The 26,927-nt window shown below is 44.8% G+C and overlaps 2 protein-coding genes across 4 annotated transcripts; one reads left to right on the top strand and one right to left on the bottom strand.

The window, feature by feature from the left end:
- Window positions 1-603: 603 nt before the first annotated feature.
- On the bottom strand, window positions 604-10,940 carry RNF8 (ring finger protein 8). 2 transcript variants are annotated; one of them, XM_015857653.2, is made up of 9 exons: window positions 10,826-10,940; window positions 9,626-9,673; window positions 9,302-9,430; window positions 7,025-7,765; window positions 5,995-6,057; window positions 5,177-5,266; window positions 4,168-4,275; window positions 3,806-4,010; window positions 604-2,202 (listed from the first exon to the last, which is right to left on the bottom strand). In XM_015857653.2, exons 3-9 carry the CDS (start codon window positions 9,368-9,370, stop codon window positions 2,066-2,068), a joined length of 1,413 nt encoding a protein of 470 aa, XP_015713139.1. In that variant the 5' UTR covers window positions 9,371-9,430; window positions 9,626-9,673; window positions 10,826-10,940; the 3' UTR covers window positions 604-2,065. The 2 variants fall into 2 exon arrangements, with proteins under 2 accessions (XP_015713139.1, XP_032299651.1); XM_032443760.1 differs by lacking the exon at window positions 10,826-10,940 and having other exon boundaries at window positions 9,626-10,058.
- On the top strand, window positions 10,892-26,768 carry AARS2 (alanyl-tRNA synthetase 2, mitochondrial). Of its 2 annotated transcripts, none has more exons than XM_015857644.1 (22): window positions 10,892-11,237; window positions 11,353-11,541; window positions 12,130-12,275; window positions 13,009-13,203; window positions 13,547-13,691; window positions 14,124-14,269; window positions 14,561-14,669; window positions 15,273-15,311; window positions 16,050-16,161; window positions 16,717-16,844; window positions 17,561-17,714; window positions 19,476-19,645; window positions 20,617-20,730; window positions 21,132-21,272; window positions 21,479-21,616; window positions 21,988-22,097; window positions 23,256-23,364; window positions 24,138-24,263; window positions 24,659-24,769; window positions 25,571-25,654; window positions 25,763-25,873; window positions 26,247-26,768. In XM_015857644.1, exons 1-22 carry the CDS (start codon window positions 10,914-10,916, stop codon window positions 26,409-26,411), a joined length of 3,066 nt encoding a protein of 1,021 aa, XP_015713130.1. In that variant the 5' UTR covers window positions 10,892-10,913; the 3' UTR covers window positions 26,412-26,768. The 2 variants fall into 2 exon arrangements, with proteins under 2 accessions (XP_015713130.1, XP_015713131.1); XM_015857645.2 differs by lacking the exon at window positions 26,247-26,768 and adding an exon at window positions 26,153-26,191.
- The last annotated feature ends 159 nt before the right edge of the window (window positions 26,769-26,927 follow it).

Consider the following 26,927-nt stretch of genomic DNA (forward strand, 5'->3'; position numbering starts at 1 on the left):
TCTATCTTCCCACCTCAGAGTTAGGCCTGGCCCGCTGCTGCCTCACAGCTTTCCCTCATCTTTAATTAGTTTAAAAGGGAAACACCGCTTTTATTCATAGCGTGTCCCCTCTCATTAGAATATGAAGGCTATCCGTATATTCTAGTGAAAATGGCATGCTCTAAAAGCATACCAAAGATCTGTTACCAGAAGTATCATCCTTTTCTAATATATGCATAAGCACCAACAGAAGAAAATAAATGTATTTAGCAAAATGGAACAGAGAAAATAAAATAGCGAAGTAACATGGAAGAGGTACACAGAGCAGGAATTCACAGTCCTAGGCAACCAGAACACTCTTCCTTCTCTTCATCTCATGTTCCAGCATCAGGGTATTTCATTAGTGTTTGTTGCAGCCCTCTTCTCTCAGACATTCTAGAGAACATGAATGTACAAAGGAAATTTTCCAACACTAAAAGGACATAGGGAAAATTCAAGATGTAATCGCTCCTTCACCAGAGGAGCCTCACATAAAGACTGTAAGAAAGTCGCCTGGCCCACACATCAGATGATTTTCCCTTGTTTAAGACGTATCACACTAATCTGCCAGAATGCACTACTTCCTTAGGAAATCATTCATGCTCCTTTTTAATGGCATCTTTCTTTAGTAGGAGAAAACAAGAGATACAATTGTATGTTCTAAATTACTGGTAAGATAGCTACTGCTAACACAGGCTTGAAGAGATAGGACATCTTTTATCAATTCCTGCATACGGTGTCTCAAATAATCTTAAAACAGTCAAACTACTACAGCAATGAAAACATGAAGCAAAGTCATTAAAAAGAAACAATCTGGGTTTTCTCAATAAATTCAACAATAACAAGGAGAAAGACATTTATCTCAGTGTTTGCATCAAGGAAGACTAATGCGTAAATGGATTTATGTTTTCCTTCTTCAGCAAAATAAACACAGAAACAAGGAAAGGACATACAAACAGCCAAATAAATATTACAAATGAGGGCTTCCCTCATCCTCCACTAACAGTGACGTAACAGGCCCATGTAAAAGTTAAGTCAAAGACATATGCCACTGAAAATGGAATTTCATAGACAATTTCATATTATTTCAGAGATGCGATAGGATGGAGCAAGACTTGCTTTGTCTTAGAGATGAACTCTGAGGGTAGCAAGGCCACAGCTCAATAGCAATGTTTTGTAAATGACAGAACTAAGTAGTTACTTGTGGTTGCCTATAGATGCTGCATAACTACCCCGTCAACAGCACATTTCATTGCTGACAAGAACTGAAAGTATTTCTGAAGTCACTGTTAATAACTTCTGGACATGCTGTTTCACAGTTCTAAAACTCTTTACGCAGGGAACAAACCAAAGATGTTGTATGAAAAGAGCACAAACTAAGGAATTCTGGAAGATTTAATCTTCTCTATCCCCATCCAACAGAAAATGAGTAACATCAACTGAACAAACAAGCCAGCAACTCACCTTACTTCATATTTATGCGCTTAAGGTTGACATGGTCCATAACCCACCTTTTAACTTAATGGGCAGAAAGCCTTAGGATTACTCCAGCTGAAATGAAAATCTTGAGGAAAACCCCATGTTCGTATGCTTTTCTAATATATCTCTCCTGTTAGCTGGTGTAAATGACCAAGTTCTCAAATATCTTTTGTTATGCTCCCTGCTGGATGAAGTAAGGGAAACTGGTTTACACATTCAAACACGTCATTCACTCAGAAAACAGCAGTGACACATTGAAACATATACACCACACCGAGTATGTCAGAAGTGATCCTGGAAACCTAGGTTTTATATATCAACCATCTATAGCATAATAGCAGTTTGTTCTCCCACAATCCCAGTCTTCTTTGAGAGATCAAGCTTCTGTACATTCTCTTAAAAAATAAAGTCATTCTTCCAAATGTTGCTAGTTCTTGGCTCCAGTTCCAGCTTCTTCACAGAATCTCTCCTTCCAGGTGCCCAGTCCACTCATCCAGCAGTAACAAACCAAATTCCATTAAGTTGTTTCTGGTTAGCATTCAGGCAAATCATCCTGAAGTTATATTGTTTAGATAACACAGTAGCTTCCACTATAGTAAGAATCCTCCTCACTGTCACAATTGCTGATTGACAAGATGGAGTAGATGGAAGGAACGATGCTGCTGTCATTGTCCGTGGCTGGGTTCACCATCGCATTTTGTTTCTCTGCATTCAAAACAGACATAACAATTAGAATTAGTCCCTGTACCCTCAAATGCTGCCAAAAAAAAAAAACCAAAAAACCCCACCCTATTTTTCTTTGATTCTTCTAGCCTCCCACTAACAGTTTGTATCAAGTCCTTCAAGATACAGGACACAGGATTCTCTTTTTTTCTTTTTTTGCTTCATTTTTCAGCATTAAAAGAACATTTTGTTTATTTGTTGTTTTAAGTTTCCTATATGCTTCTTCATGTTAAGATAGCACAGACAAGGAAGAGACATTCTGAATCCCCTCAGTGGCACACAGCTGGCAGAAGGCAGCAGTTAGTTATTACAGCACCCTGACAGGTAAGAAACGAGTATGCAACAAAATAGGGTAAGGAACAAGTAATGGCTGTTCAGGACTCTGAAAGGCCCCATCATAACCTCCAGACATTTATGAGCACACACTGTTATACTGGTGTCCATTATACTGAAGTTTATTATCTGACTGGGCTTTCCAAGTGCTACTTCCATCATTATTTCATTTTCAACTGATTTCTTCTTAGGAGTTCATGCTGAATTAGAAATGAACCCAAAGTTTTTCATGACGTGAAACCAAAGTTTTATTGCAGTGCTGCTCCAGTAAAGGCAGCACTTCATCTAATCACCATCAGATACCTGATGAGACACTTCAGTAGTGCTACAGCATATTCTGAAGCAGTGCATATTATGCAAGAGCACTATTAGCTCTGCAAAGCAAATCAAGAAGGCATGCTGGACAACTTCTGGGCAGCATAGCATTTCTGGAGGGAATCAGACTGGCTTGGTTAAATAGGTGATGATTTCAGATTAGAAATCGCACTGTTTAGCCATGTCATTCTATGTCACCATGCAGGATCTGAAATACTTCAAAAGCACCTTTCATTAGGAACGATTTCAAAAAATCTTGACACATTGTGAAACAAAGGATCGTGCACTCACATCTATGAGGAGGAAAGCAGGACAATGATTTAAGGGAACACAATAACTGAAATGTGTAAGGGATAGCAAGAAGTGGTACACTTGAGCACCTAGATACCAGAGTCAATTGCTCTAGAAACAACAGTGGAAGATGTAAGCAGAAGAGCAATACTTCCATATTGGAATTTTACTCACAGCCTGCATGGTCATGCAGTCTTTTAGCTATAACAATTTCTTGTGTTAAAACCAGACAAATTCCTTAAGAATTAGTATGGAAGAGTAACTGCCATTTCAGCCACTTGCATGACATACTCCCCAGATTCCCTTCAGAGATTTCTACATAAATCTAGCATGTAAAAAATAATTCACAGTTGATCACTAGGTATTGCTCTGCTGAGTTTTTCCAATGATCTAATTGGCGGTTCAATCAAAAAGGTCGATTTTTTAAGGCCCCAGATTTGCTCGTCTTTAGTGATCTCTTTAAAATCTTTTGGTAAGACCATTAGTACCTTTACGTCTTCCAGTGGACTGTGAACTTCACACTGAAGTCTTTCCCCGAAGTTTTTTTTTCTGAGCATCTCCTTAGTATATAGGTGCCAAAGAAAGTTGTACGAGATAGATGAAATGAGAGATTGTACTCATCATGCCACATCCACCCACCTCTCACCTTTCCGCTCTCTGATCAAGGTCAGGCGATGCTCTCTCATTTCCACATCCAGATTTTCCACCATCCTGTCAATGCAGTTATCCAGCACCAGAGAGCGTGTCTTTGACTTAATCTCCTGCCTGCAGATAGGGCATTCCACTTTGCGTTTTGTCCACTCGTCTATACAATAGGAGCAGAAGCTGTGTGCACAGTTCAGAGTGACTGCCTGTGGAATTTAAGGGAGAGATACTTATGACTGTGTGCTCAAACAGGCATTGTAAAGAAAAAACCCTCATCAAGTCAGAAAATGTTAGAGATGAGAGAGAAAGCTTTTCAAGTCTATTCTATTCTTTGCTGACAAAGCCATTCTGGCTTTAACATACCTCAATGAAGTGCTCAGAACAGATTGTGCACTGCAGCTCATTCTCTAACACATCATTCATCTGATTCAACACTTCTTCTTTTTGGGCTCTTACTTTTTCTTTCTCCACCTATAAGAAAAACAAACACAGTCAGTTATGAACAACAAGGTTTGATGCAATAATGGTGGGAACTGCATGTGTGGAGGAAAGTAATACAAGTACAAAATCTTCCAGTTTTAAGCCTTTCCACGTCAAGTCCATGTTTGCCATGTACCCAGATTTGTAACCTCCCTCCATTTTGTAGTTACAGCAGTACTGAGAATATTCCTGTCCATAACAGAGTGCTTACAAGAAAGAACAGCCACTGTTAAAGTCCCCTTCAATCTAAAGAATCTACAAACTGGATCAATCTTCATATTTTGTTGTTTAGGGTTAAATTAGGCTTCCGGCATCTGCTACATCTTCTAAGAACTATCCTTAAAGCAACAGTTGCAAAGCTGACAGAAGAAAACAAAGCAAATAGCCAGAGGAATGAAACATCATAATTTCCAAGTGTAGAACACAGCACAAGATCACTTTAATTATCTTCCACTCATCATCTTGACAGAGGCAGGAAGAAACATGGCTTATCTCATTCGTTATTAAAATGTTACGTTGTCTCAGTCCCGTGCTCCCTTGTTGGACTGCTGGAACATGCTGCAGTTTCACTCCAGTCCACGCAAACTGAAAATGAAGCACCCACTTTTCCAATACCCTTGTTTGGTTTTCTTTTAAAGAAAAGAATGGGTCAGCTTCTCCTGCACAACATTATTCAGATGTCCTGTGCTTTCTGTATCTGGTAATAACTCTGCAATACTACTCCACAAACAGAGCAAAGAGTATATCTTATACAGAGTGAATCAGCCGCCAGACCAAAATACAAGAGCTTTTCAACACAGAAGGCAGCACACAGCCAAAGCAAATGTTAAATCATTTATTCTGCCACAGCATATCATATTCCAATTACGGAGAACTTAGTTTTATTACTTACTTTGGTTTCCTCCAGTTCTTTATTCTTGGCTCGAATTATCTCCTCAAAATCTTTTTTACTACGGCTCAGTTCTTCCATCAAAGCATGATGCTGTAATGATACCATGATACCAAAAATAAGAGTGTTATTATAAGCTACCCTATTAAATACACATGGATCTAATCATGAGGTTCAGCACACTCATTTCTCCTTTCTTCTCCTGTAAGAGCACCAGCTCTATATAAGCCAAGGTGTTAAGGAAGTTCACCCAACACCTACAACTTACTTTACATTTCATTTTGCTTTTCTGGTCACTGTCTTGAGTGCATCTGTTACATTTGAGTATCAAGGAGTATCTGACACACAAGTGTCACAAAAGCCTGTCAGAAGGGCTGGTTGAATCTCTTTTTGGATTAGCCTTAAAACCTTTTAGACAGAAAGCCTAGGAAAACTAAGCATTTGACAATCTCTTTCAGAAACATTCCTAACCAAAACTAGTCCTTTTTCCTGTGGTTTAAAACTACCAAGGCAGCTTTCCCAAAACAGATAACCAGAGGACAGACCTAGCAAAAATATCCACCAGTATGTGGACCGGATTCAAGTAGAACCACTACACTACTTAACACTTTCTAAAAGCACAGATTCTTGTGTTATCTGCTGATAAATAACAACTCTCAAGAAGGGAGGCCTGTCTCTTCCTAGCAATAATTTAGTCTGTAGAAGATAAAGACCACTCAAAATGCACTTTAGACACAGTCCTAGTCTTCCACCAAGAGTGGAAGCAGTAAGATTTAAGTATATGAGTTCCATATTTAGACCAAGTAGATTTAATTACTTGCCTCTTGCAGAACCTGGACCAGCTGCTCCTTCAGATTCTCTTCCCCATCCTGCCCTTTTACTCCCTGAAAAAAAAAATAAAAAAAAAAAAATCAAACACCAAAACTAGACATTCTTGCAGTAAAGCAATTATTGGAGGAAGAAAAAAAAATACTTGAAGATACCACGGGAATGAAAAGAACCATTTTGCACATTTAGAGGATATAATTAAAGCAACAAAACTGATTTTCAGCAGAAACTGAAAAGGCCTACTGTAGAGATTCAAGTGTACTACTGAAATTACAGCTCCCATTTACTGTGAAGTGCTAAAATGAATGTATCACTTACAGTTCCATACTTGGAACAACTCCATGTTACTCTAGCTCTGAAGACACTGCAATGTTCACAGAAGCCAGGAAGCTGGCAATAGCTTACACATGAGAAAAAGTTGAAGCTCTCTCTCTGAACACATTTAAATAGGCCAGACAGAGTTACAGCTTCAGGTGAACTTCCCTTTATCCTAAGCACACAACTCCAAACCTCCTGTACTTCTGATACAGTATTCTGCTTTCAGCAGCAGACTTTAAAGGAAGTAACTGATAAATCAGGTAAGTAACTCTCAGACGAATCCTTACTTCCCTTGAACCAGATTTCAAGTAGAGTCAAACAGAAAGATAGACTTGTAGCTTCCTATCTAAAACAAGTTATCAGCATCCACACAGTGCTAGAAGGCACTTGCGGGTAGCAAGAAGAGACTGTTTTTCTCCTAATAAAGACAAAACAAAAAAATCAACAACAAAAACCCCTCCTTCCTCAGACTCTGAATTAAGACAGGCAAAAAATGATGCACTTGCTTGAAAAGGAAATAAATTCCCCACGTGAATTTAGCATTAATTCAGAAAAGCTGTATACTAAGAAAAAAATCCCATTTAACGTGAACGCTTTTTAACGTGTCCTCTTTGTAACCCACAGAGGGTCAGAGTTTTAGTTTCGTAATTGGAAAAAAATATATATCTCAAAACACACAGACTGAAATGATTACCACCATCATACCTCTAGCTTCTGCTTCTCTTTGGAGAATGTCCTCTCCAGCTCTTCCACCTGCTGCTGATGCTGTACTTGTTCTGTGCACAGTTTGTCCTGCAACTCTTGCAGTTCCTTTTCCATTGCTAGGATCGTCTTCTGAGCAGCCTTCCTGCGCTTCTGCTTCGCATTCAGAACTGCTGTCTGTTTCTCCTGCACTTTGACTTTTAATTTCTTTATATCTGTGAGATTTTTCCTCAGCTTTTCCAGGCCAGTCCATGACTGAGAAAGAGCGGAGTGTTTCTGGTCCTTGTGAGCAACAGCCACAGCTTTCTCAGAGCAATCAAGGCTACCACGCACTGGACCACCATCGTCCTCACTTGATCCAGGAGAGGGCAGCCTGACAACCCCCTTGTCTGTCAACTGTTCTGCCTCTCCTACTCTTCCCAATGTATTACTCAAAGGTTCTCCATCACACGACACTCTGTCCCTTTTGGATCTGGAATTTGAAGGGCCTTCTGATCCACATGTCTCCGATTCTTCCAAAGTAAATTTACGTTTAGGTCTTGAGGTCCTAGCTTTCCCCAGGTCACTCCTTTGGGCTAAAAAGGGTTTGATTTTCTCCCACTCCTCTTTAATTACTTCATACTCAAATTCAGCAGTCTCTCTGTTTTCCAAAGGCACTCCCAACTGGATACGGTCTCCTTCTGCTATAGGATAGGTTCTTGAAGGATCCAGGCGCTGTTTATTAAGCCAAACTCCATTTAGACTCTGAATACAAAGAATCAGCAAGGTTCAATATACAGTTACAAAGTCATCTGCAAGTTATTTCTGGCAACTGTAAACATATCCAGTCTCTGCAGTATTGCAGTCAGAACAAGCCACCTCTTTAAATAAACCTTGCAATTTCCAACTTAATGGTTCAGTGTCCCATTTATTAAATCAATGCATTATATTATTTACCTTGTGTTATTACTCCACTGCAGATTTCTGTGTGCATGCACTAAGAACAAAATTAATATACGCACTTGTGCAGATGGAAAAGAATTAAGTCTAAGGGAAAGAAACTACCCAAAAGCTTCGGAGGAAATAAGAACTGGCCAACTGAAAAATTCTGCAATACATCATTGACAAGAACAAAGAACACTGCAGTAATTATTCTTGACAAAGTCGCCTGAAATACAAGAAACTAGAAAAGAAAAATGACCATAGCTCATACTGCCCCATAGCTCATACCGCCCAATGAAAGAAATGAGACAGTTCTCATAAATACAAGGAAAAATATAAACAAAGGAAAGGCTCTTCAGAAGATGATGTTCTAATCAGAAAAGGGTGTGGATTTGATTGTTTCATTAGGCACTAGCTCAAGAAATTGCTTTGAGAAACAGAGCTGTGCTCAAGATGAACTGCAGAATCATAAGCAACTGACATATCTCAATGAGATTCAACAAAACACCTGCACAAAAATGGTAGGAATAAGGTATTAATACAGAGTTATTGAATACAGAGGTATTAATGGGTAACCTACCATAGATATTTCTAATCACACACAGTATAGAATTACTGCAGGACAGCCTTCTTTAAGTGTAATATTAAGAGCAGTCAGTCCCTTCCGTTTTGGATTATCTGTTGTTGACCTAAACATCATTCAAGACTGTATGACGTCCTGAACATTTTTTTGCTGTGCTGGTGCTATCTTAAGGCAAGTTACTGATTCCACAGCACAACCGAGAAAGTGCAGAGCTCGTGATTAAAAAACAATACAGATCACCACTGGAAAAGACAGACCTCGCTGTAGACTCTGATCTCAACACTTTCTCTACATTCTACTCAGCTGAGGAGAACCTGAATATATTTGAGGACAATGCAAAGCATGCTTTTCTTTCTAACAGATTTTCACTGTCATTGGTTATAAACAAAGCAATTTAGTCACTGCAGTATCAGTGTATCCTTTTCTTTGCAGTACGAAAACATTTATCTTCTTGAATGTAAATTATTTACTTATTTTATACTAAAGGAGCACAGAGCAAGTTCACAGCCTGCAAAGTGCCCTGCGTAGGACTGTAATTGCCTGGAAATGGTAGACCAAGGGATAAGGCCACATACAGAAAGCACTAAGGCCTGCATCCCAGCTGCAGCAGACCAAAGCTTCCTGCTACAAGCACACAACAGACATGATGTGCTTCCATGAACCTCCCATCACACTTACACCATATTAGAAACGAAGATCATATGTTTTTTTTATGCCAAACAGAGCACTGGCTACAGTAAAACTAAGAGTAAAAGGTCTTCGGTCAGTCTCTGTACCTTATTATCCTTAACAGTCCACTGCCCTTCTGCATTTTGCTGAAAAACACAGTGCTTACGAGAAATCATCAAGGGACAGGTTTTGGACACCAGTTGGTATGTGAGATCTAATCCCCGGCCTACAGTTACCTAAAAATAAAGCAGTTGAAACAAAAAAAAAAAAATCAACAAAACGGTCAATAAAATTCATATGAGCTGAATCTAAGTACAGCAGAAATCTACCTTGATTAGCATCTTAAAGCTATTACCCAAGAGTTGAGGACAGTAACTAAACAGTATTTTTTCAAGCCAGTGCAATAGTGTGGGTCTCAAAATATGTCTTACCCTCTTCTTTAGCTAACGGCATCTGTGCAACTCTAAACAGGAAAGATTCTGTGACAGAGAACAAAAATAGCACAGAAAACTGTCATTTAAAGTAAAAAAACAACATACAATTGTTCCCTTAAAGCATGATACCTGAGCTACGTGCTGCTTACAGCCAGTCTGAAAGTAAGCTAAATAATCTGAGCAGAATCCGACAGCATCTTCTGCAAGAAGCAGGCATAAAGTGACAGTACGGTTTCATTGTAGCTTGTTAAATCTGATCTAATTGCAGGCTGCTGTTTAAAGCTCCATTCGCCCTCTCTGAGATTGCCACACAGCACAGTGCTGCAGCAAACAGAGCTTCACCTCAGCGAGATTCTCCATGCAGCTCATACAGCCTGTGCTGCACAGAATCACAGAATGACCCGGGTTGGAAGGGACCTCAAGGATCATGAAGCTCCAACCCCCCTGCCTGGCAGGGCCACCAAACATACACATTTACTACATCAGGTTGCCCAGGGCCCCGTCCAACCTGGCCTTGAACACCTCCAAGGACGGGGCATCCACAACCTCCCTGGGCAGCCTGTTCCAGGGCATAACCACTCTCCTAGTGAAGAACTTCCCCCTAACATCCAACCTAAATCTTCCCTCTTTTAACTTAAAACCATTTCCCCATGTCCTGCTATTGTCAGCCCTTTCGAAGAGTTTACTCCCCTCCTGGGTGTAGGTTCCCTTCAGGTATTGAAAGGCTGCAATGAGGTCACCCCGGTGCTGCAAGCCTGCTACATTCCACGCTCAGCAACACGTACCAGTCACTGAGTGCTTGTGCACACCTCCCAGCTCCAAACACGCTCGAGAATGCCCTACGTTCTACTGAGATACAATGGAAGCAAATGCAAAGCATAACCTAGGTAACAGAAGCATGAAAAGCGACTACGTTGCATAATGCTAGCCCCGGTAAAAGAGGCCTTTTTCCTCTTACACTACAGTACTACAAGCAGCTTCTCTGTAGACCTGAGCTGACGTTAAGGCCCATAACAGCGAGGTACGCAGGGAATTAAGCTCCGTTCCTGGTTCTCATCCCCACCCCTTCCCACGTTACCGGCGCTAAAAGCAGCCGGCCCGGCCTCGACTTTCCCCTCGTTTAACCCCCAGGCTCCACCACACCCGCTCTGGGAGGCCTTCCCACCACACAAGGGCCACGTCCCTCGCCCCGCTGACCTGCGTGCCGGCCTCCAGCAGCAGCCAGCCGCCGCCCGCCCCGACTCTCCGCAGGCACCATGCGGGCCGCGAGCTGCCTCCCGCCGCCATGCCGCTCCGGGCCCCGCACCGGGTGGGCTCCCGGCGCTCCTCCGCTGTCCCGTCGGGCCCCGCTTCATCGGAAGTCTCTGTGCCGACATCCGCCCCGGCCAACATGGCGGCGGCCGGTCCTCTGCGCCTCCCGCTGCTCGCAGTCCGGCCGCCCTGGCCCCGTTGTCCCCGTCGCGGTGCCTCCTGCCCGCCCTCGGCACAGATCCGCGCCGCCTTCCTCCGCTTCTTCCAGGAGAAGCACGGCCACCGCTTCCTGCCCTCCGCCCCCGTGCGGCCCCGCGGCGACCCGACCCTCCTCTTCGTCAACTCGGGCATGAACCAGGTGCGGGCCCTGACCTTCCTCCCCCCTCAGCCCGGATGCCCTCTCTCATATACTTTGAGGGCCGAACATGGGTGACAGCTGGCAATAGTGGGTGTTTTTGCCTCATGCCCTCTAGTTCAAGCCCGTTTTCCTGGGCACGGCGCATCCCCGCAGCGAGCTGGCACAGCAGCGGCGGGTGGTGAACAGCCAGAAATGCGTGCGGGCCGGGGGGAAGCACAACGACCTGGAGGACGTGGGCCGTGACACCTACCACCACACCTTCTTCGAGATGCTGGGGAACTGGTCCTTCGGGGATTACTTCAAGGTGAGGTGACGAGAGTAAGGGTCCAGAGGAGGGCCACGGAGATGATCAGGGGGCTGGAGCACCTCCCCTATGAGGACAGGCTGAGGGAGTTGGGTTTGTTCAGCCTAGAGAAGAGAAGGTTGCGGGGTGACCTCATTGCAGCCTTTCAATACCTGAAGGGAACCTACACCCAAGAGGGGAGTAAACTCTTGGAAAAGGCTGACAATAGCAGGACATGGGGAAATGGTTTTAAGTTGAAAGGGGGAAGATTTATGTTGGATGTTAGGGGGAAGTTCTTTACTAGGAGAGTGGTTAGGCCCTGGAACAGGCTGCCCAGGGAGGTTGTGGATGCCCCGTCCTTGGAGGTGTTCAAGACCAGGTTGGACGGGNCCTGGGCAACCTGATCTAGTAAATGTGTATGTTTGGTGGCCCTGCCAGGCAGGGGGGTTGGAGCTTCATGATCCTTGAGGTCCCTTCCAACCCGGATCATTCTTTGATTCTGTGATAGCTGGGACGTGCTGATTTGGTGCCTGACTGTCATTCTGAAGAACCCCCTTGTCTCATTCGACTCTGTGTTCCTGTGCTTCCTTTGTATTCCTGTCTGCTCAGGAGGAAGCGTGTAGCATGGCCTGGGAGCTCCTGACAGAGGTCTACAAGATCCCAAAGGATCGTCTCTACGTCACATATTTTGGTGGAGACTCTTCACTGGGGCTGGGTGCAGATGAGGAGTGCAGGGATGTATGGCTCAGCTTGGGGTAAGCATGCTAGAGAAGGGGCTCTGAGCAAGCGATATTGACATCCCAGTCTCCATAGTCTCTCGTTTGCTCATTAGTTGATGGAAGACAAACATGGGAGCCAAAAATTGAGTCTTAAACTCATTTCGTTTCTTCTTCCTTTGGGTTACGAAGAGTTGGACTCTTCATCCTCTGGCTCGTTTTACCCTTAAGCTGCTGCTTAGGTGCAGTTGGTCTGTGGCTGTATGCCTCAGGCTTTCTAACCTGGATGCAGTGTGCTAAAGATGTCTGTGATCCTTTACTTCTCTACAAGGAGTTGTGCAGTCTGCATTCTGCTAGCAATTGCTGCTTTTATATGAGGATAAAGCGACTGCCACTGGGGAGCTTGTTCTAGACTGTATGTGAGCCAGCTCTGTGCTGTTTGTAATGGTCAGTCTTGTTCCTCATGTCCTGGCTCTCATACAGTTCTTTCCGAGGAGAAAAGTGGTTCCACCAACCCTGTGACACATCTGTTTCCATCAGCAGGAGCCAGACCATTCTGTGCAGTGACCAGGGTCCTCTGGTTTGATATAGCTTTTTGCTGCTAAGGAGGCTAACCCTATATGAACAGAAGCAAACAAGTCCTATTGTATTTGGATTCTGAGTTTGTAGTAGTCAGGGAGGATTTATCCTTTGAATTTTCCCTGTGATACAGTCTAGTGTGTGCTTTGTGTGCACACATCAACACTACCCCCTCTGTTGTTCACCTTTCCAGAGTGCCCGCCAGCCACGTGCTGCCTTTCCCAATGAAGGACAACTTCTGGGAGATGGGTGACACAGGTCCCTGTGGTCCTTGCACGGAGATCCACTATGACCACGTGGGTGGTGGTAGAAATGCTGCAGCACTGGTGAACCAGGGCAGCCCTGATGTAGTGGAGATCTGGAACCTGGTCTTCATGCAATATAGCAGGTACCGGGAATCTCCTCTGAATTCCAATGCCTTTCCCTGTTACATGTTGTCTGAATCATACCTGTATATACCTTTAGACACCTCACTGCTTTCCAGGAGGTGGCAGTAGAGGAGCAAGGGAGAAGCTGGGAAGATGTGTCAACTGAGACTCATGGTCCTCCTTAACTTTGTTTATCCACTTCTCCTTCAATTTATTTTGTCCCTGAGCTATTGTCTGTTGGATTCCCTGCTGTTTCCTTCCCCTGTCACTCTCCCATCCTCTGCAACTTAAGTACATCTTTTCTTTGCCCAGAACTGACCATTGCTTTTCTTCTGCCTTTTATTTTTCCTGACCTGCTGATAGAGAGGTGGATGGGAATTTGCTTCCCTTGCCTCAGCATCACGTGGATACAGGAATGGGCTTAGAAAGGCTGGTGACTGTTCTGCAGAACAAACGATCCAACTATGACACAGATCTCTTCACTCCCATTTTGGATGCCATTCACAAGGTGATCCTTTTTGGAGTTACAGCTAAGTAAAAGCTCTTCTGGAGCAAGCTGTTTGCTGGGTGCCATACTACAGCCTTGCCTTCATTACACATGCTGTTGTGCAGTATTTCGAGGTTGGAGGTATGTCTGGCCGGGCCCCAGACAGCACCAAGGGAAGCCCAGGGTAAATTCCACACTGGAAATCCCCTAGTATAGCAGCATTAATGATCCATTTTTTATTCAGAGTGTCTTAGATTTCTTAGGGCCAGGACATTGGCTGACCTGTCTTAAGTACAGAGCCTTGGTCTCTAATGTTCTGGAAGGATTTAATGAATTTGCCTTAGATTCACAGAGTAGTTGAGGAGCATGATGTCAAGGGTAGCTGGGTGGCTGTTGAAACTTTCCTTTCTGCAGCCATTACCTTCTGCTGATCTGTGGTCTCCTCTCTTTCAGGGCTGTGGGGGGCCCAGATACCAAGGTCTGGTCGGGAATGCTGATGTTGGGCATGTGGATATGGCCTACCGTGTGGTGGCAGATCATATACGGACCTTGTGTGTGTGTATCACTGATGGCATCTACCCAGGCCCCTCTGGAGCAGAGTAAGGATATATGGAAATAGCGTATTTTCCATAAGGGAAATTAGATCCAGAAGGGAATATGAGCCAGGGGAAAGGTGCTAATATGGACCAAAGATACGGAGAGATTTGTGTAAGAGCCTGAAAGAGATTCAGATCTACATCTCACCCTTGGATTAGGTCTAGAGTATGTGGAGCAGCCAACCTTTAGCAGTTAGATCAGGCCAAAGGAGGGCTGTGTGTGTGGTACACTGGACTGTGGGTGCTGGGCAGAAATGCTCACTTGCTGCTTGGGGAATTCTGTCCTGCTTTCAGAGTGGTGCTGCGTCGGATCCTGCGCAGGGCTGTTCGCTTTTGTTCTGAAGTCCTTCACGCTCCACATGGGCTCTTGGCCTCCCTTGTGCCCACTGTAGTGGAAGTGCTGGTAAGTAAGAACTACTGCTTTAGGGAAAACAAGTATCAGACATACTCTTTGATTCCACATCCCTCTCCTGTACACTGTCAGGAGATAATCTTGGACAGAAAGGAGTACCAAGAGGGTGCATCTTGTGCCATGCATCACAACAGTAAACATCTCTTGTTTCTGGATTGTTTGTGCTGGGGGATCTGTGCTATTGTGACTAATGATACAGTCAGCCCAAATAAGCATAAATATATGTAATTATACACTTGTTTCCTGCAGGCAGCAGCTTCCAAGCTGTCATATCTGGTTAAAGCTTTCTGAGGTTGGTCCCTGTGATTCCTAACAGCATCCTAAATGGCTGTGCTTTCTGCCCATTGTGAACTGCTGTGTTTGCCACAGAGGTGCTTCTCAGGGGTTAGCTGAGTAGGGTCGTGGGGAGATAGCCAGGAGACAGCAGCTATTAAGTATGGGTGTGACTCTCCCACTGTGATACTGTCCCTGAGGCACTGGGGCTCCATTCATTCTCAGCTTCATGAGAGACTTCCAGTGCTTGTGACATTCTTTGAGATCCCCCAAAGGAGCTACTGAGGATGGTGTTATGTCTAACTGATACTTTGTTTACAGGGAGATGCCTATCCAGAGCTGAAGAAGAATGCAGAGCAGGTAAGCAATGCAGAAACCCTGGAAAGAGACCTCCCTCTCTCTTGGACTTTGTGAGGCACTACTCTCAGAGGCAGAAGCCAACCCTTTCACAGATCTTAGCTGGAGGATTTTGCATAGCCTACTCCATAGTAGGGTTCTCATGTATAGGCTGGGATGTGTTGGGACTGTGTCTGCATCATGGGCGCTGCCTGGGCTTGAGAAGTAGTGGACTTTGTTGTGGGAGCTCTATTAGATCATTAGCAGGGACTCCTTGTTCTGATAAAAGGCAGCTGTTGCTCTGAAAAAGCTGGGGCAGCTATTTTGTTGAATGCAAGTACAGTCTGTTCTAGCCTGAGTACCCTTTGTCCAAAGTGGCTTGGGGATTTAAGGCTAGTCCCTGCTTGCATCTGCTGACAGCAGCTGTGAAAGGCAATTTCTCTGTTTCAGCCATGCAATTTTAATTGGGTCACAGATAACAAATGTGTAACGGGGAGCATTTGTCAGCATCCATCTCTTCCCATGTGGATGGTCAGTATTATCAGGGATGATGATAGGAGGAACGATGACTTTGGCACTGTCTAATAGTGCATCAGAGACACAAAATGATGGATGTTGGTTCAAGCAGACAGAGCACCCATTAGACATCCATTTGATTGCTTTGAGCTGTCTCTAGCAGTGAGCCTGGAGGTGGCAGGGCTGAGCTGAGCTGGAGAGCTTCCCGTGATGTTGTGGTTAACCCTTCTTCTGTTCTTTGGACAGGTTATGGATATCATCAATGAGAATGAAGTTGCTTTTTTGTCCTCGCTTGAGCGTGGGAGGCGCATCATTGAGCGGACAGTGCAGCAGATGGAACCTTCTGCAAATTTCCCAAGTAAGCTTCCTACCTCAGCCAAACTGCACTTAAAGATGGTTTGATCTGGGTCACTGCAAGCATTGCAGTCAAAACTGTAGCTACCCTCCTCCATGTATTTTTGATAATGTTCCAGCCCTGGGTGTTTCAATGCCAAATTTAAAAGCAGATACTGCTCCCTTCTCTAGACTTCAGTTGTTTCCTAGTATCTTGTTCCCACAACAAACTAGACATTGGGAAAGTTAGAAACTCCCTTTGCTGCTTTATTTATTAACTGGATTCTTACAGGACACAGCTGAAAGGAGGTGCTCAGGGCCCAACCACAGCAGCTGCCTGCTTAGATGTGCTGCACTGAATATTGGTAGAGATGTGGCTAAGCAGCTCCATTTGTACTCAGTACCGTACTAAAAACTGTGTGGCTTCTATGCCTTTTCTCATTATCAGTGCATTTGCACACAGCATAGGTGAACCCAGTTACCAAGGCATGCATCAGATTGGTCCCATTTAAGCAACTTTGGAAATGCCTTTACTTCCCATGCTCTTGCCTAGTTCACGTCCTTCATTTTTGCCCTACAGCTGAAGTAGCCTGGTCTCTCTATGGGAATTTGGGGTTCCCCCTGGATCTGATTGACTTGATGCTTGAAGAAAAGGGAATCCGTTTGGATTCAGCTGCTTTTAATGAGCTTCTTCTAGAGGATGCTAAGGTAAGAGAGACTCTCTTCACGAGGATAATTCAAAGTCTGCCCTCTCCTGTGTGCACAGAGGCAGAATTCCTGCCACTAGTGAGGCTTCTTAGATGCACCATGGTTGTACGTGCCTTTTCCCTGAAGGGGAAACAGTGGTTGGGTCCCACTGCTCTTGCCTGTGGTTGTAGAACTGAGGAGTATTTGCTGGTGATTCTTTCCAGATCAGTATCAGTGTTGTATGATATTGGCTGGAATGGAGGTTGTCAAAGAATTACATATGTTAAGGGTAATCTCTCATCGTCATGCAGTTCAACACCCCCAAAGCAGAGCCAGCTTGGACAGCCCAAACTGCAACTGATTTATGAAGAGTTTACATAACTCCCTCAAATTCTGTAGTTCTGGAAGATTTGTACCACCCAGCCTGTACAGCAATCAGATCATGACCTTGCTGTTGTGAGCTTTAGTGGCCTGGTTTCACAGCTACACAGCAAGCTGTGCAGGTAGTGTTATGTTTGCTGTTGCTTATGGTTTGCCTCAAGGCTAGCACAGAGTGGTATCGAGTGCTTGTAGGGCTGAAAGGGACAGGTTGGTTTAGCAGTAGCCTGCATCAGCACAGATCTAAGTTCGCCTTTCCCCGGAAGATGGCAGAAGCTGCTTCTAGCCTTAATGCTTCAGTTACTAGTTTGCATTTCCCCAGGTACCTTGCATCTAACTTTGCCTTTACTCTGCTGCAGCGGAAGGCTCGTGGCCCACAGGAAGGGCAACAGCTGGAAGGCACCGTTGTGCACCTTGATGTGCACTCTCTGGCTCAGCTGCAGAGAGACAACATACCTGCAACTGATGACTCTCCAAAATACTCCTACAGGCTTGGGCAACATGGGCAGTACGGTAAGTGTCAAAATCTCATGTGTTGGGCAGACCCTGCCTAAGGGAGCTGGAATCCCTCATGACCCTACTGTTACTACCTGGTACATGAAGGCAGACATGTACTTCATAGTTCAAACCTGTCTACCTTTCTGCTGCATCTTTTCTTGGCCCTTGCAACTTTTCTCCAAGTAGCTGCTGTTGTTATTGCTGGGCTGTTAATGAGGTTGTGAGAAATAGGTTGGTCTTACCATGCAATGCTGAGGCACTGACTGTTGATTTCTGCTAGAGGTGAGTCTGTCCCCAGCAATCAGGCTTCTGGGTTGAGTGCTATGGAGAGTGAAGATTATGCAAGGTGTTTTGGTAGGTGCTTAAAGCTGTGCTTTTGCTATTTCTTTGACAGGCCACTAGGTGCCAGTGCAGGCTTTTTTCATTTGGGATAGCTGGGGCTTCTGATGCTCTAGGGAAAGTATAAAGCTGAACCACAGAGAATGAGAGGTGGTGTGGCTGTCACAAGCAATTAGATGTAACTGTGTAAAGCCTGTTATCCAGTGTACTGATGACAACCCACATCAAGTAAAATGTGAGATAGTTCAAACTATACAGCAAGTGTATAGTTAGAAACTAGACAAACTACAGGGAGAGCACAGTGGAGGAAAAATGAAGACACTGGCTGAATTTTCCAAGCTAGCACTATCTTGCTTCATCAATCACTGAATCATTCAGGCTGGAGGGAATCTCCGAATGTCCAGTCTCTTGTTCTAAGGAGAACCAGCTTCATACTCAGAACAGGTTGCTTGGGGTCTTTGGTTAGGCGTTCAGTATCTTTAAGGATGGAGATTCCACTGCTTCTCCAGTCCTTCTTCCATTTATTTTTATCACTCTTAGTGTGAAAGTTTTTTTCCTTATGTACAGTCAGAATTTCTTGCACTGTAGATGTTGTCTCACAAATGCCACATACAGAGGTGAATAATCATTTTCCTTGGCTTGCTAACTGTGTGTTCGTACAGCCCAGCAGGTAGCAGTCTTCCTTCCTCCAAGGGCACCCTGCTGACTTGTGTTCAGTTTGCCCTTGAAAAGCCCAAGGTTGTTCTCAGTCCATTTCTTTAGCCTGCTGAGATCTCTCTGAAAAGCATTCTTGTTCTTCAGTGTATCAGTCAGTCTCACCAATTGTTGCTAGACAGGAGCAGGATAAGCATACATCCCATCCCATTGTAGGCAGTCACTAATGAAGATCTTAAAAGTTGATGGCCATAATATCAGTCCCCAGGTAGCTCTGCTGATATCAGTTGGACTTTGAAATATTGAGCAATTTTTTCTGGGGCCCAACTGTCCAGCCTGCATTATGCCTAGTCCATATTTCCTGAGTTTGATTTCAAGGATGCTATGAGAGAGTAGCTTGTTTGATCAAGGAAGATGACCTCCCTTGTCTATCAAGCCAGTTATCTCCCTGTAAAAGGCTGTCAGGTTAGCCAAGCGTGCATATAACAATGTGGGTATGCCCACTGTGTCTTTCTGTCTTGAACTCATGTGATCCTCGATTGGGTGTCCCTGAGAGTTTACCTGCTTTACAGTGTTGAAGTTAGGGATGACTTGATTCTGAATAGTAGATCCCTTGTCCTTTTGGCCAATAGTTGTTCTTCTCTGATCAAGTCAAAAGAAAATGCTAGCTTTCAATATAGACTGTATGTTGGCAGGGATGGCACAGAGAAATGGTGCCTTCTTTCATGGTGTGATCTGACTGGGTACTCACACTGATTGCTGCCGTCTTCTTCCCCTTGGCAGAGTTCAGCCCGTGCCAGGCCACCATCCTGATGCTGTACAGAGATCAGTCTCTTCAGAAGGAGGTCGGGGCAGGGCAGCACTGTGGCGTCATCTTGGACAGGACTAACTTTTATGCAGAGCAGGGTGGGCAAGCCTCTGACCAAGGTTACCTGATACGCTTAGGACAGCAGGTGAGATGCTTTGCTGGCGGAATCCAAGGTTTCCTAGATACTAAGGCCAGATACAGTTCTCTAATTGATGGGCCATTTTACTGTGTTAATTTGCAAGCTGCTAACTCTTGACAGTTTCCTTGTCCTTGCCTTGAGGTTGGTGGGCTAGAGGAGGAACAGCAGCAATCTCGTAGAGTTGGATCCACTGCTCTGGTTGTCTCTCAGTTCTTTACAATTTCTTCTTGCCATGAAAGTCTTGGAAGTATTCTTAGGTTTCCTTTCAATGTGTTGCACTCTTAACAGCTAGGGCAGCAATGCAAAGAGAATGCAATTAATAATCATGGAGTCCGTGAGAAGAGTAAATGGTCTCAGGCCAGTCCTGGACAACTGCAGGCAGTGCCCAACTGAAGACATATTAGAAAATCTCTTATTTCTCTGAAGAGCATTAGGGAGGATCTCTACTTCTGAAGCAAGTTCCTTTTATTTACTCTGCCAGAGGAAGGGCTTTGGCTCTAGTTATATGGGCTGCAGTATTTCTTCCATCCCACATTTCAACTCTTACAAATCACATTTAGGTACTGATGTTGCCTTTTCAGTCTTACAGAGTGTAATAAGCACATCTTCCTGAGCTGAAGTTCCTCTTGCCAGCCTGATGATGCAGAAGGGATGCCTTCAATGTCTGGGCCATGTGCCTTGGCAGTTGCTGTCCGTTTTCTCTCAGGCAAACATCAGTGTTAGAAAAATTCATTAACACAGTTTGTGTGGCTGCCTCTACACTGTAGACTGGCATCCTGAACATGTGCAGTGATTGGCTGGATGCAGGGAAGGGATGAGGCACTCTGGTTATGTTATGTCCCTGCTTTTCCCATCCCATTCCTGTCTCTTTGGAACTAATAAGAGTTATGCTTCCCAGCAGGATCAAGCAGGCGTCTAACTTAGGCTGTTGAATGTTTTCTGTGCCCTAACTCACTTTTCTGTTTCTCTTTGCTCAGGACATACTCTTCCCCATAGAGTCAGTTCGTCTCTGTGGTGGTTACGTGATCCATGAAGTCACTGCTGTAGAAACCCTGCGTGTTGGGGACCAAGTGCAGCTCTTTGTGGATGAGGTAATCTTAACCCTTTCCCAGCCTTGCTTTGAGTATCTTGTGAAGTCCTGACTAAGTTAGTCATATCAGAGCCTTTTCTCTTGTTTTCCTGACTGTTCCTTATTACAACATGCAGCAGCAGGAGGAAAACTTGCAAATGATTTCAGTGTGCTCTGAGCTGCTGGTCTGGCTGGAAGTATCCAGCCTAGCTTTTGCTGTTTTACAGAGGATATCCCATGGGAAAAGAAGCTAGATCTGCCCTGTAACGTAAATTCATCTGACAGCTGTGCTACTTGTTGTTTTTTTCACCATCATCTCCCATCCCATCACATACAACCTTTTTCTTATCTCTTTTTGCCATCATCTGCTCCCCCAAGGTGTGGAGAACCAGCACTCCATGCCAAACTGTCTGGTGCTTTCAGGTCCAGCGGCTGGCCTGCATGACAAACCACACTGCTACCCACTTGCTAAACTTTGCGCTCCGCTGTGTTCTGGGTGACAGCACAGAGCAACGAGGTTCCCATGTGACAGCAGAACACCTGCGCTTCGACTTTAATATCAAGGTGACTGGACTTCTGTTTCTTTGGTTCTCAGCGGTGCTAATACCCCAGTACTAGACTTCTCCTCAAGGATTTTTTTCTCCTCACTGTAGTCACTTGATGCTCACTATCCCCTTTTAAAAGCAGAGAAGATGAGACATGGGAAAGTCGTGTGTCCAAGCTCCTTTGTTCTCAGGAGGCTTCTCCTGAATGCAGACTTACTTCCTCAGGGCCCTGTGACCGTGGAGCAGCTGCAGCAAGTGGAGCAGGTGGTCCAGGATGTGATCAAGCGAAATGAGGCTGTGTATATGGCTGAGGTCCCACTTGCACTGGCAAGAAGAGTTCAGGGACTCCGTGCTCTAGACGAGGTATGGCAGGAGGGCTTTTCTTTTAGTGGAAATCATCTGGGTCATAAAAGATGTTGAAGCAGGAGGTTTCTGTAGGGTAAATTATTCCTACAACTTGGGGATAAATGGGATGGAGATGAGATCTCAGGAGCACTGTGTTGTAGTGTGTGGAGATTGGTGATGTGCAGGCTTTCTACTCACTTCTTCAGAATAACAGCTGTTGGTGTCACCCAGTTGTTTTTCTCCCCTTACTGGCTATTTATGGTGTCACTGACTCTGAAATAACTCTTGAATAAGATTAGAGTAAGGTGGGAACCTAAAGCTATGTGCCTAGTCTGTAAGTGCCCCTGAAGGACTATATGGTAACTGCTGATCCTTGTCTCTTGTGTCAGGGGTATCCAGATCCAGTGAGGATAGTGTCCTTGGGAATTCCTGTGGAGACTGTGCTAACAAGCAACACTCAGGCTGCAATGCAAACCTCTGTGGAGCTCTGCTGTGGGACGTAAGTGTCTTTTACTAATAGTCCTAAAAGGTGCGTTTGTGGACTGACTGTGTCCTTGTAATCCTTGAGTTGTTTCCCGCCCTAATACTAGGTCCAGGTCTGTCTGAGGACCTCCCATACAGGACCTCATATGGGAGCACCGATGGCTGAGGTAGAGAGAAGTGTTTCCAAGTCCCACAGCCTGTTCCAGTGCAACTAGGTTTCCTTACGTAAAGCAGGGACACAGTAGGCTTGTTTTGGAATACCAGAGTGAGAAAACAATAATGAAACACAGATCATTTTTTATTGTTTCATAGTCTGAAAGCCACTGCACTGCAAGGCTGCAGAAAAGTGTGGAACAGGATTTGTGTCCTGTCACACCTGGTTTGGTTTGAGGCTTGCAGGAGGTCTCCAGACCCTGCGGAAGTCTATGAGACAGTTGTAAGAACTACTGTCCAGCCTGATTATTTTAGTTTCTTTAGCCCTGTTCTTGCACTAGAGTAGAAGAAGAGCTAATCAATCTTAGTATAATGCTGACATGGAAAAAAATGGAAACAAATTGGCATTTGAGTAGATAGAGCTGGAAATGAGCAAGTTTCTAGTCATGTGGGAGGAGCAGGACAAGAAACTGCATGGGAGTGGAGATGATTGATTCTAATTAAGCTGCCTGAAATAATTGCTTGTGGTAGCAGTGACTGAGACACTGTAGTATTCTTATCCATTTTTGTATAGCCAGAAAAGAAAGGGAAGGTGATCAGTTCCCTATGTCTGCCCAGCAGCAGTTTGACTGCAGACCAGTGGCCTGTGTGTGAGCTGATCTGACAAGGGAGTGGAAGAGCTGGAGATGAAAAAATGGCTTTCTACAAGGTTCAGCAACAGCTGAATAGAAGGAAAAGATCCCAATCCATCCTACTGCTTGAGGAAAGAAGAACTTTGCTACTATATATATTTGTCAGTAGCCTGCTGGGAATGTAGCGCAAAGGTTCTTCTGGAGTAGCCTCAGCTCTGCTGTCTCTTGCCTGACCAGGTGCCATCAGGAGTTTAGGAATGAAAAGGTTTGAAGCTATTGGGACTGAGTAGAGGCTGCTCTCCTGGAGATGTGGCTAAAATGAAAGCAGTCCTCTTGATTTCTGTTCCCTGAGAGCAGCTTGTTTCTTCCCTGTTGTGTTAACTTTGCAGACACCTTCTACAGACAGGAGCGATGGAGGATCTAGCCATTGTCAATGAACGTCAGCTTGTGAAAGGGATTAGTCGTGTCATTGCAGTGACGGGGAGACAAGCCAAACAGGTAAGAAAGGAAAAACCGAGATTTCAGCCAAATCCAACTTTGTAGGCTCCTGTTTAGGCAATTAACTTTCTTGTGCTTGTGCTGGAGCTTCACTACTATGTCTGATCTCACTTCCTCTTTTACCCTGGGACACAGTTCTGCTGCTTTCCCTCACTGTTCACATCCACTCCCCAGCTGCCCTAAGACGTCTGTCTCCTTGACCTTCATTCTTTCCCTCAGACCCCCTTTTCCAAGATAGAAATTTGGCACAGAGTGTCAGGAAACTTCTGGGCTAGAAATTTCAATCACTGGGCAGGTATTTGAAGGTGTGATCCTTTGAGCTTTGGTTTTACCTCCTACCTATCACAGCTGGACACGTGTTTTATGACTACAGGGTTCTGCCCTCATTCTTACAGACTTTTTTCTTCTCCCTATAGTCTCTTTCTTGCCAAACTGTAGTTCTGATCTGATTGGGTCTGTATAAAAAAAAGTAAGCAACCTATTATTGTTCCTGTGAGGTCATTGTTGTCCTTGATGAGGACTTTTTGCTGAAGAAACATAGCTACGTGACAGCTTTGTCCTGCAGGTGTGACCATCTAGTATTGGCTTCAGATCTAGAGAGGAACTCTCTATTCCAGAGTCTCTTGGGGACAGTCATTCTTAAAGCTTGACTGTAGGTGTCTTCCCACTGGATACTTAGCAGCACTTCAGTGCCACCTCCCTCTTTTCTCCATCCCTGATTGATTTTTTTTCTGTTGCTGCATCTGAAACATTTTCTCTCTCCCTTTCTCTAGGCCCGAGAAGTAGGTCAGTGTTTGGCTATGGAAGTGGACTCTGTCTCAATACGGATGAAGCAGAGGGGGAGCGCCTCTGTTCTTGAGATGCAGAACCTCTCCAAAGAAGTGGGACAGTTAACCAAAGTAAGGATTACATTCCATCCAGAAAGACCCCAGCATTGGCAGGCTCTTGAGGCAACATGACTTCCTTAGGATGTTCACATACTACCATAGTCAGTAGAAAGGAGTTGCTACTTGCAGGTGCCTCTTTGTTCATAAAGATTTCAGCTAGTATCTTGGTGCCTTTCCTCCCAGAGGAGGCAGCAGTGGGGAGAGTTAAACAGTAAAAAGGGGTTTCCAGGCTTTCCCCAAGGTTTTAGATGCCTAGCTGAAAAATTGCTGCAGTGAGTGACTGGCATGATCAGGTATGTGCATAGGAAGGTCTGGAAAGAGAACAGGCTCCACTCTGAGCTTCCAGAGAGCAAGCATTTTATTTCTAGGTACAATTCAGTATCTTTATAAAGAAGACTGTCTTGCAGGTGGTGGCTAGCACTGCAATGCCCCAGTGGCAACGAAAAGAACTACAGAGCATCCTCAAATTGCTGCAGCGAACCGCCAACACGGCCATCAAGAAACTGGAGGTGCAGCAGGTAGTGTGACGGCAGCGCACTCACTGTAGCTTGCTAATAGCACTGCATAGTGTCCACCACTGAACCTCATGTTGTTGTCACAGTTCACTGCAATTCAGTGTCTGGAGTCTCATCAAAAGGCAGGGGGAAGTGGATGCAGTCACACAGCGCAGTGTAAGCCTTGTGTTGAGTTGATTTCACTGACAGGACTGCTGTTTATAATGTGCAGTGACTTGACTGCATTTCTGTATGTGCAAAATCCTGGTGTCTGTCTACCAGTGAGGACAGGGCTTCTAACAAATACCAACAGGTAGATAGATATGCATTGCCTACTTGCTAATGGATGGAGAAGATGACATTGCCCTGTAAATGGTCTTGACAAGATCATGTGGTAGAGTGGCAGAAGAGCCTTTCTCCCATGCATATGGATGTTGCTGATTTCCTTCTGAATCTGTTATTAATTTACATGATTATATTAAAAAACCTTATGAAATTCATATTGCAGACTTAATGTTCTCAGTATGATCTATCCTTTACTTAAAATAGCAGTATCCTGCCATGGAAACCTACCTTGATACATGTGGCAGTGCAGAGGCCAGGGAGAGAGTCTGAGAACTGAACGTGTCACTGTCCCTTCTGAAATCTGCTTGCTTTTGAGGCAGGAGGATTGTACAGGTCTCCAGACATATGCTAACATAAATCTCCCCTGTCGTACAGAACAGCACTTGCATTCCCTGTATACGTGTGTTGCAACTTATATACCCCTCCCGGTCACCCTGTGCCACCTGTAGCCCTTCAAGTGCTGTGTGTTTCTTCCTCCAGGCTGAAGAGAAGGCACAAAGCCTGCTAGCAAAACACTGCAACCAACCTGTCATTATTGATACTGTCCCAGCAGACTCCCTGTCTGTAAGTAAAGCACATTATTTGTTGGCCCAGCAATACTTAAGATGCTGGATGCAGCCAATGGTAGCTACGCAGCAGTCTCCTGACTCTGCCTTTTCCTTCCTCTCTTAGATCCTAATGAAGGTAGTGAACCAGCTTTGTGACAAGTCACCTGGCACATCAGTCCTGCTGCTCAGCCCTCAGGATTCTGGGGAGGTGCTCTGTGCCTGTCAGGTGTCCAAGGTAAGCAGAACCCTGGCAGAATCCCAGGGAAGCCTTCCTGCAGAGGAGGACTGGGTACACTACTCACTAGGTCCCAGCTGAATTTTTTCTTGGGTTTCTACCCAGTGTCACTGATGAGTTATGTTGAGGAATGACCCAAGATGACTGTACTGGGGCCAGATAATCTTTCAGTTTTTGCTGGGCACCAATATCCCTGGGTCATCCAAGACATGTTTGCCCAGTGGTAGGATGTAGAGCTAACACGTAAGCTCAGTCTCCTCTCAGTCATGTCTTCCCCAGGTAGCGAGGGTCCAGGCTGGGTGAGGGGAGAAAGATGTTCCTTCTTCCATGCTGCAGAGTGCTCCACAGACCAAAGTGTGTGTCTCTTCCCCAGAATTGCCTCCCCATGTTCTCCGCTGCTGACTGGGCCGTGGCTGTCTGTACACAGATGGAAGGCAAGGCAGGAGGTTCTCCTGTTGTCGCTAAGGGCAGTGGAAATGCCAAGGGCATGCAGGGAGCCCTGACTACTGCACTGGAATTTGCTCAGAGTAAACTCTGAAATGTGTGTGATGCTTTGGTGGCAGGACAGCTGTAAGCTGTGTGGATACTTGATGCAGAGTGCACGTTATACTGTGCAGAAGGTTTGACAATTCTCACAGTGAGCCCTGCTGCAACCACTGCATTGGAGCACTTGGTGTCTGGCCATCAGGGCTGAGCAGTGTCTGTTCCTGAAAGCACTGACAGAGCAACGCTGTATGTTCTCATCATGGGTATATGGTGATTGAGCCTCAGAAGGCACCAGCTTCTGGAACAGTGCAGTTCTTGCCACAAGACCAGCACTGGGAGGTTCTGAGAACATGACTGTCGTATCCCAAAGTTATTAAAGGATGGAGAGTGTTTGATCCCTCTAATGTTATGTTGGTGTTTTGTTTTTCTTCATATCCGCACCTTTTTCCCTGTAAGCCCAGAAAGCTTATATATGCTGTAAAAATAAATATATGCTGTAGTCTAAGCAGTCCCATCTTGCTAAAGGATACACCAGTCCCTGATAAAAATGCTACAGTAACTTAGAAAT

The sequence above is a fragment of the Coturnix japonica genome, chromosome 3 (genome assembly GCF_001577835.2).
Source record: "Coturnix japonica isolate 7356 chromosome 3, Coturnix japonica 2.1, whole genome shotgun sequence".
Lineage (NCBI taxonomy): Eukaryota > Metazoa > Chordata > Aves > Galliformes > Phasianidae > Coturnix > Coturnix japonica.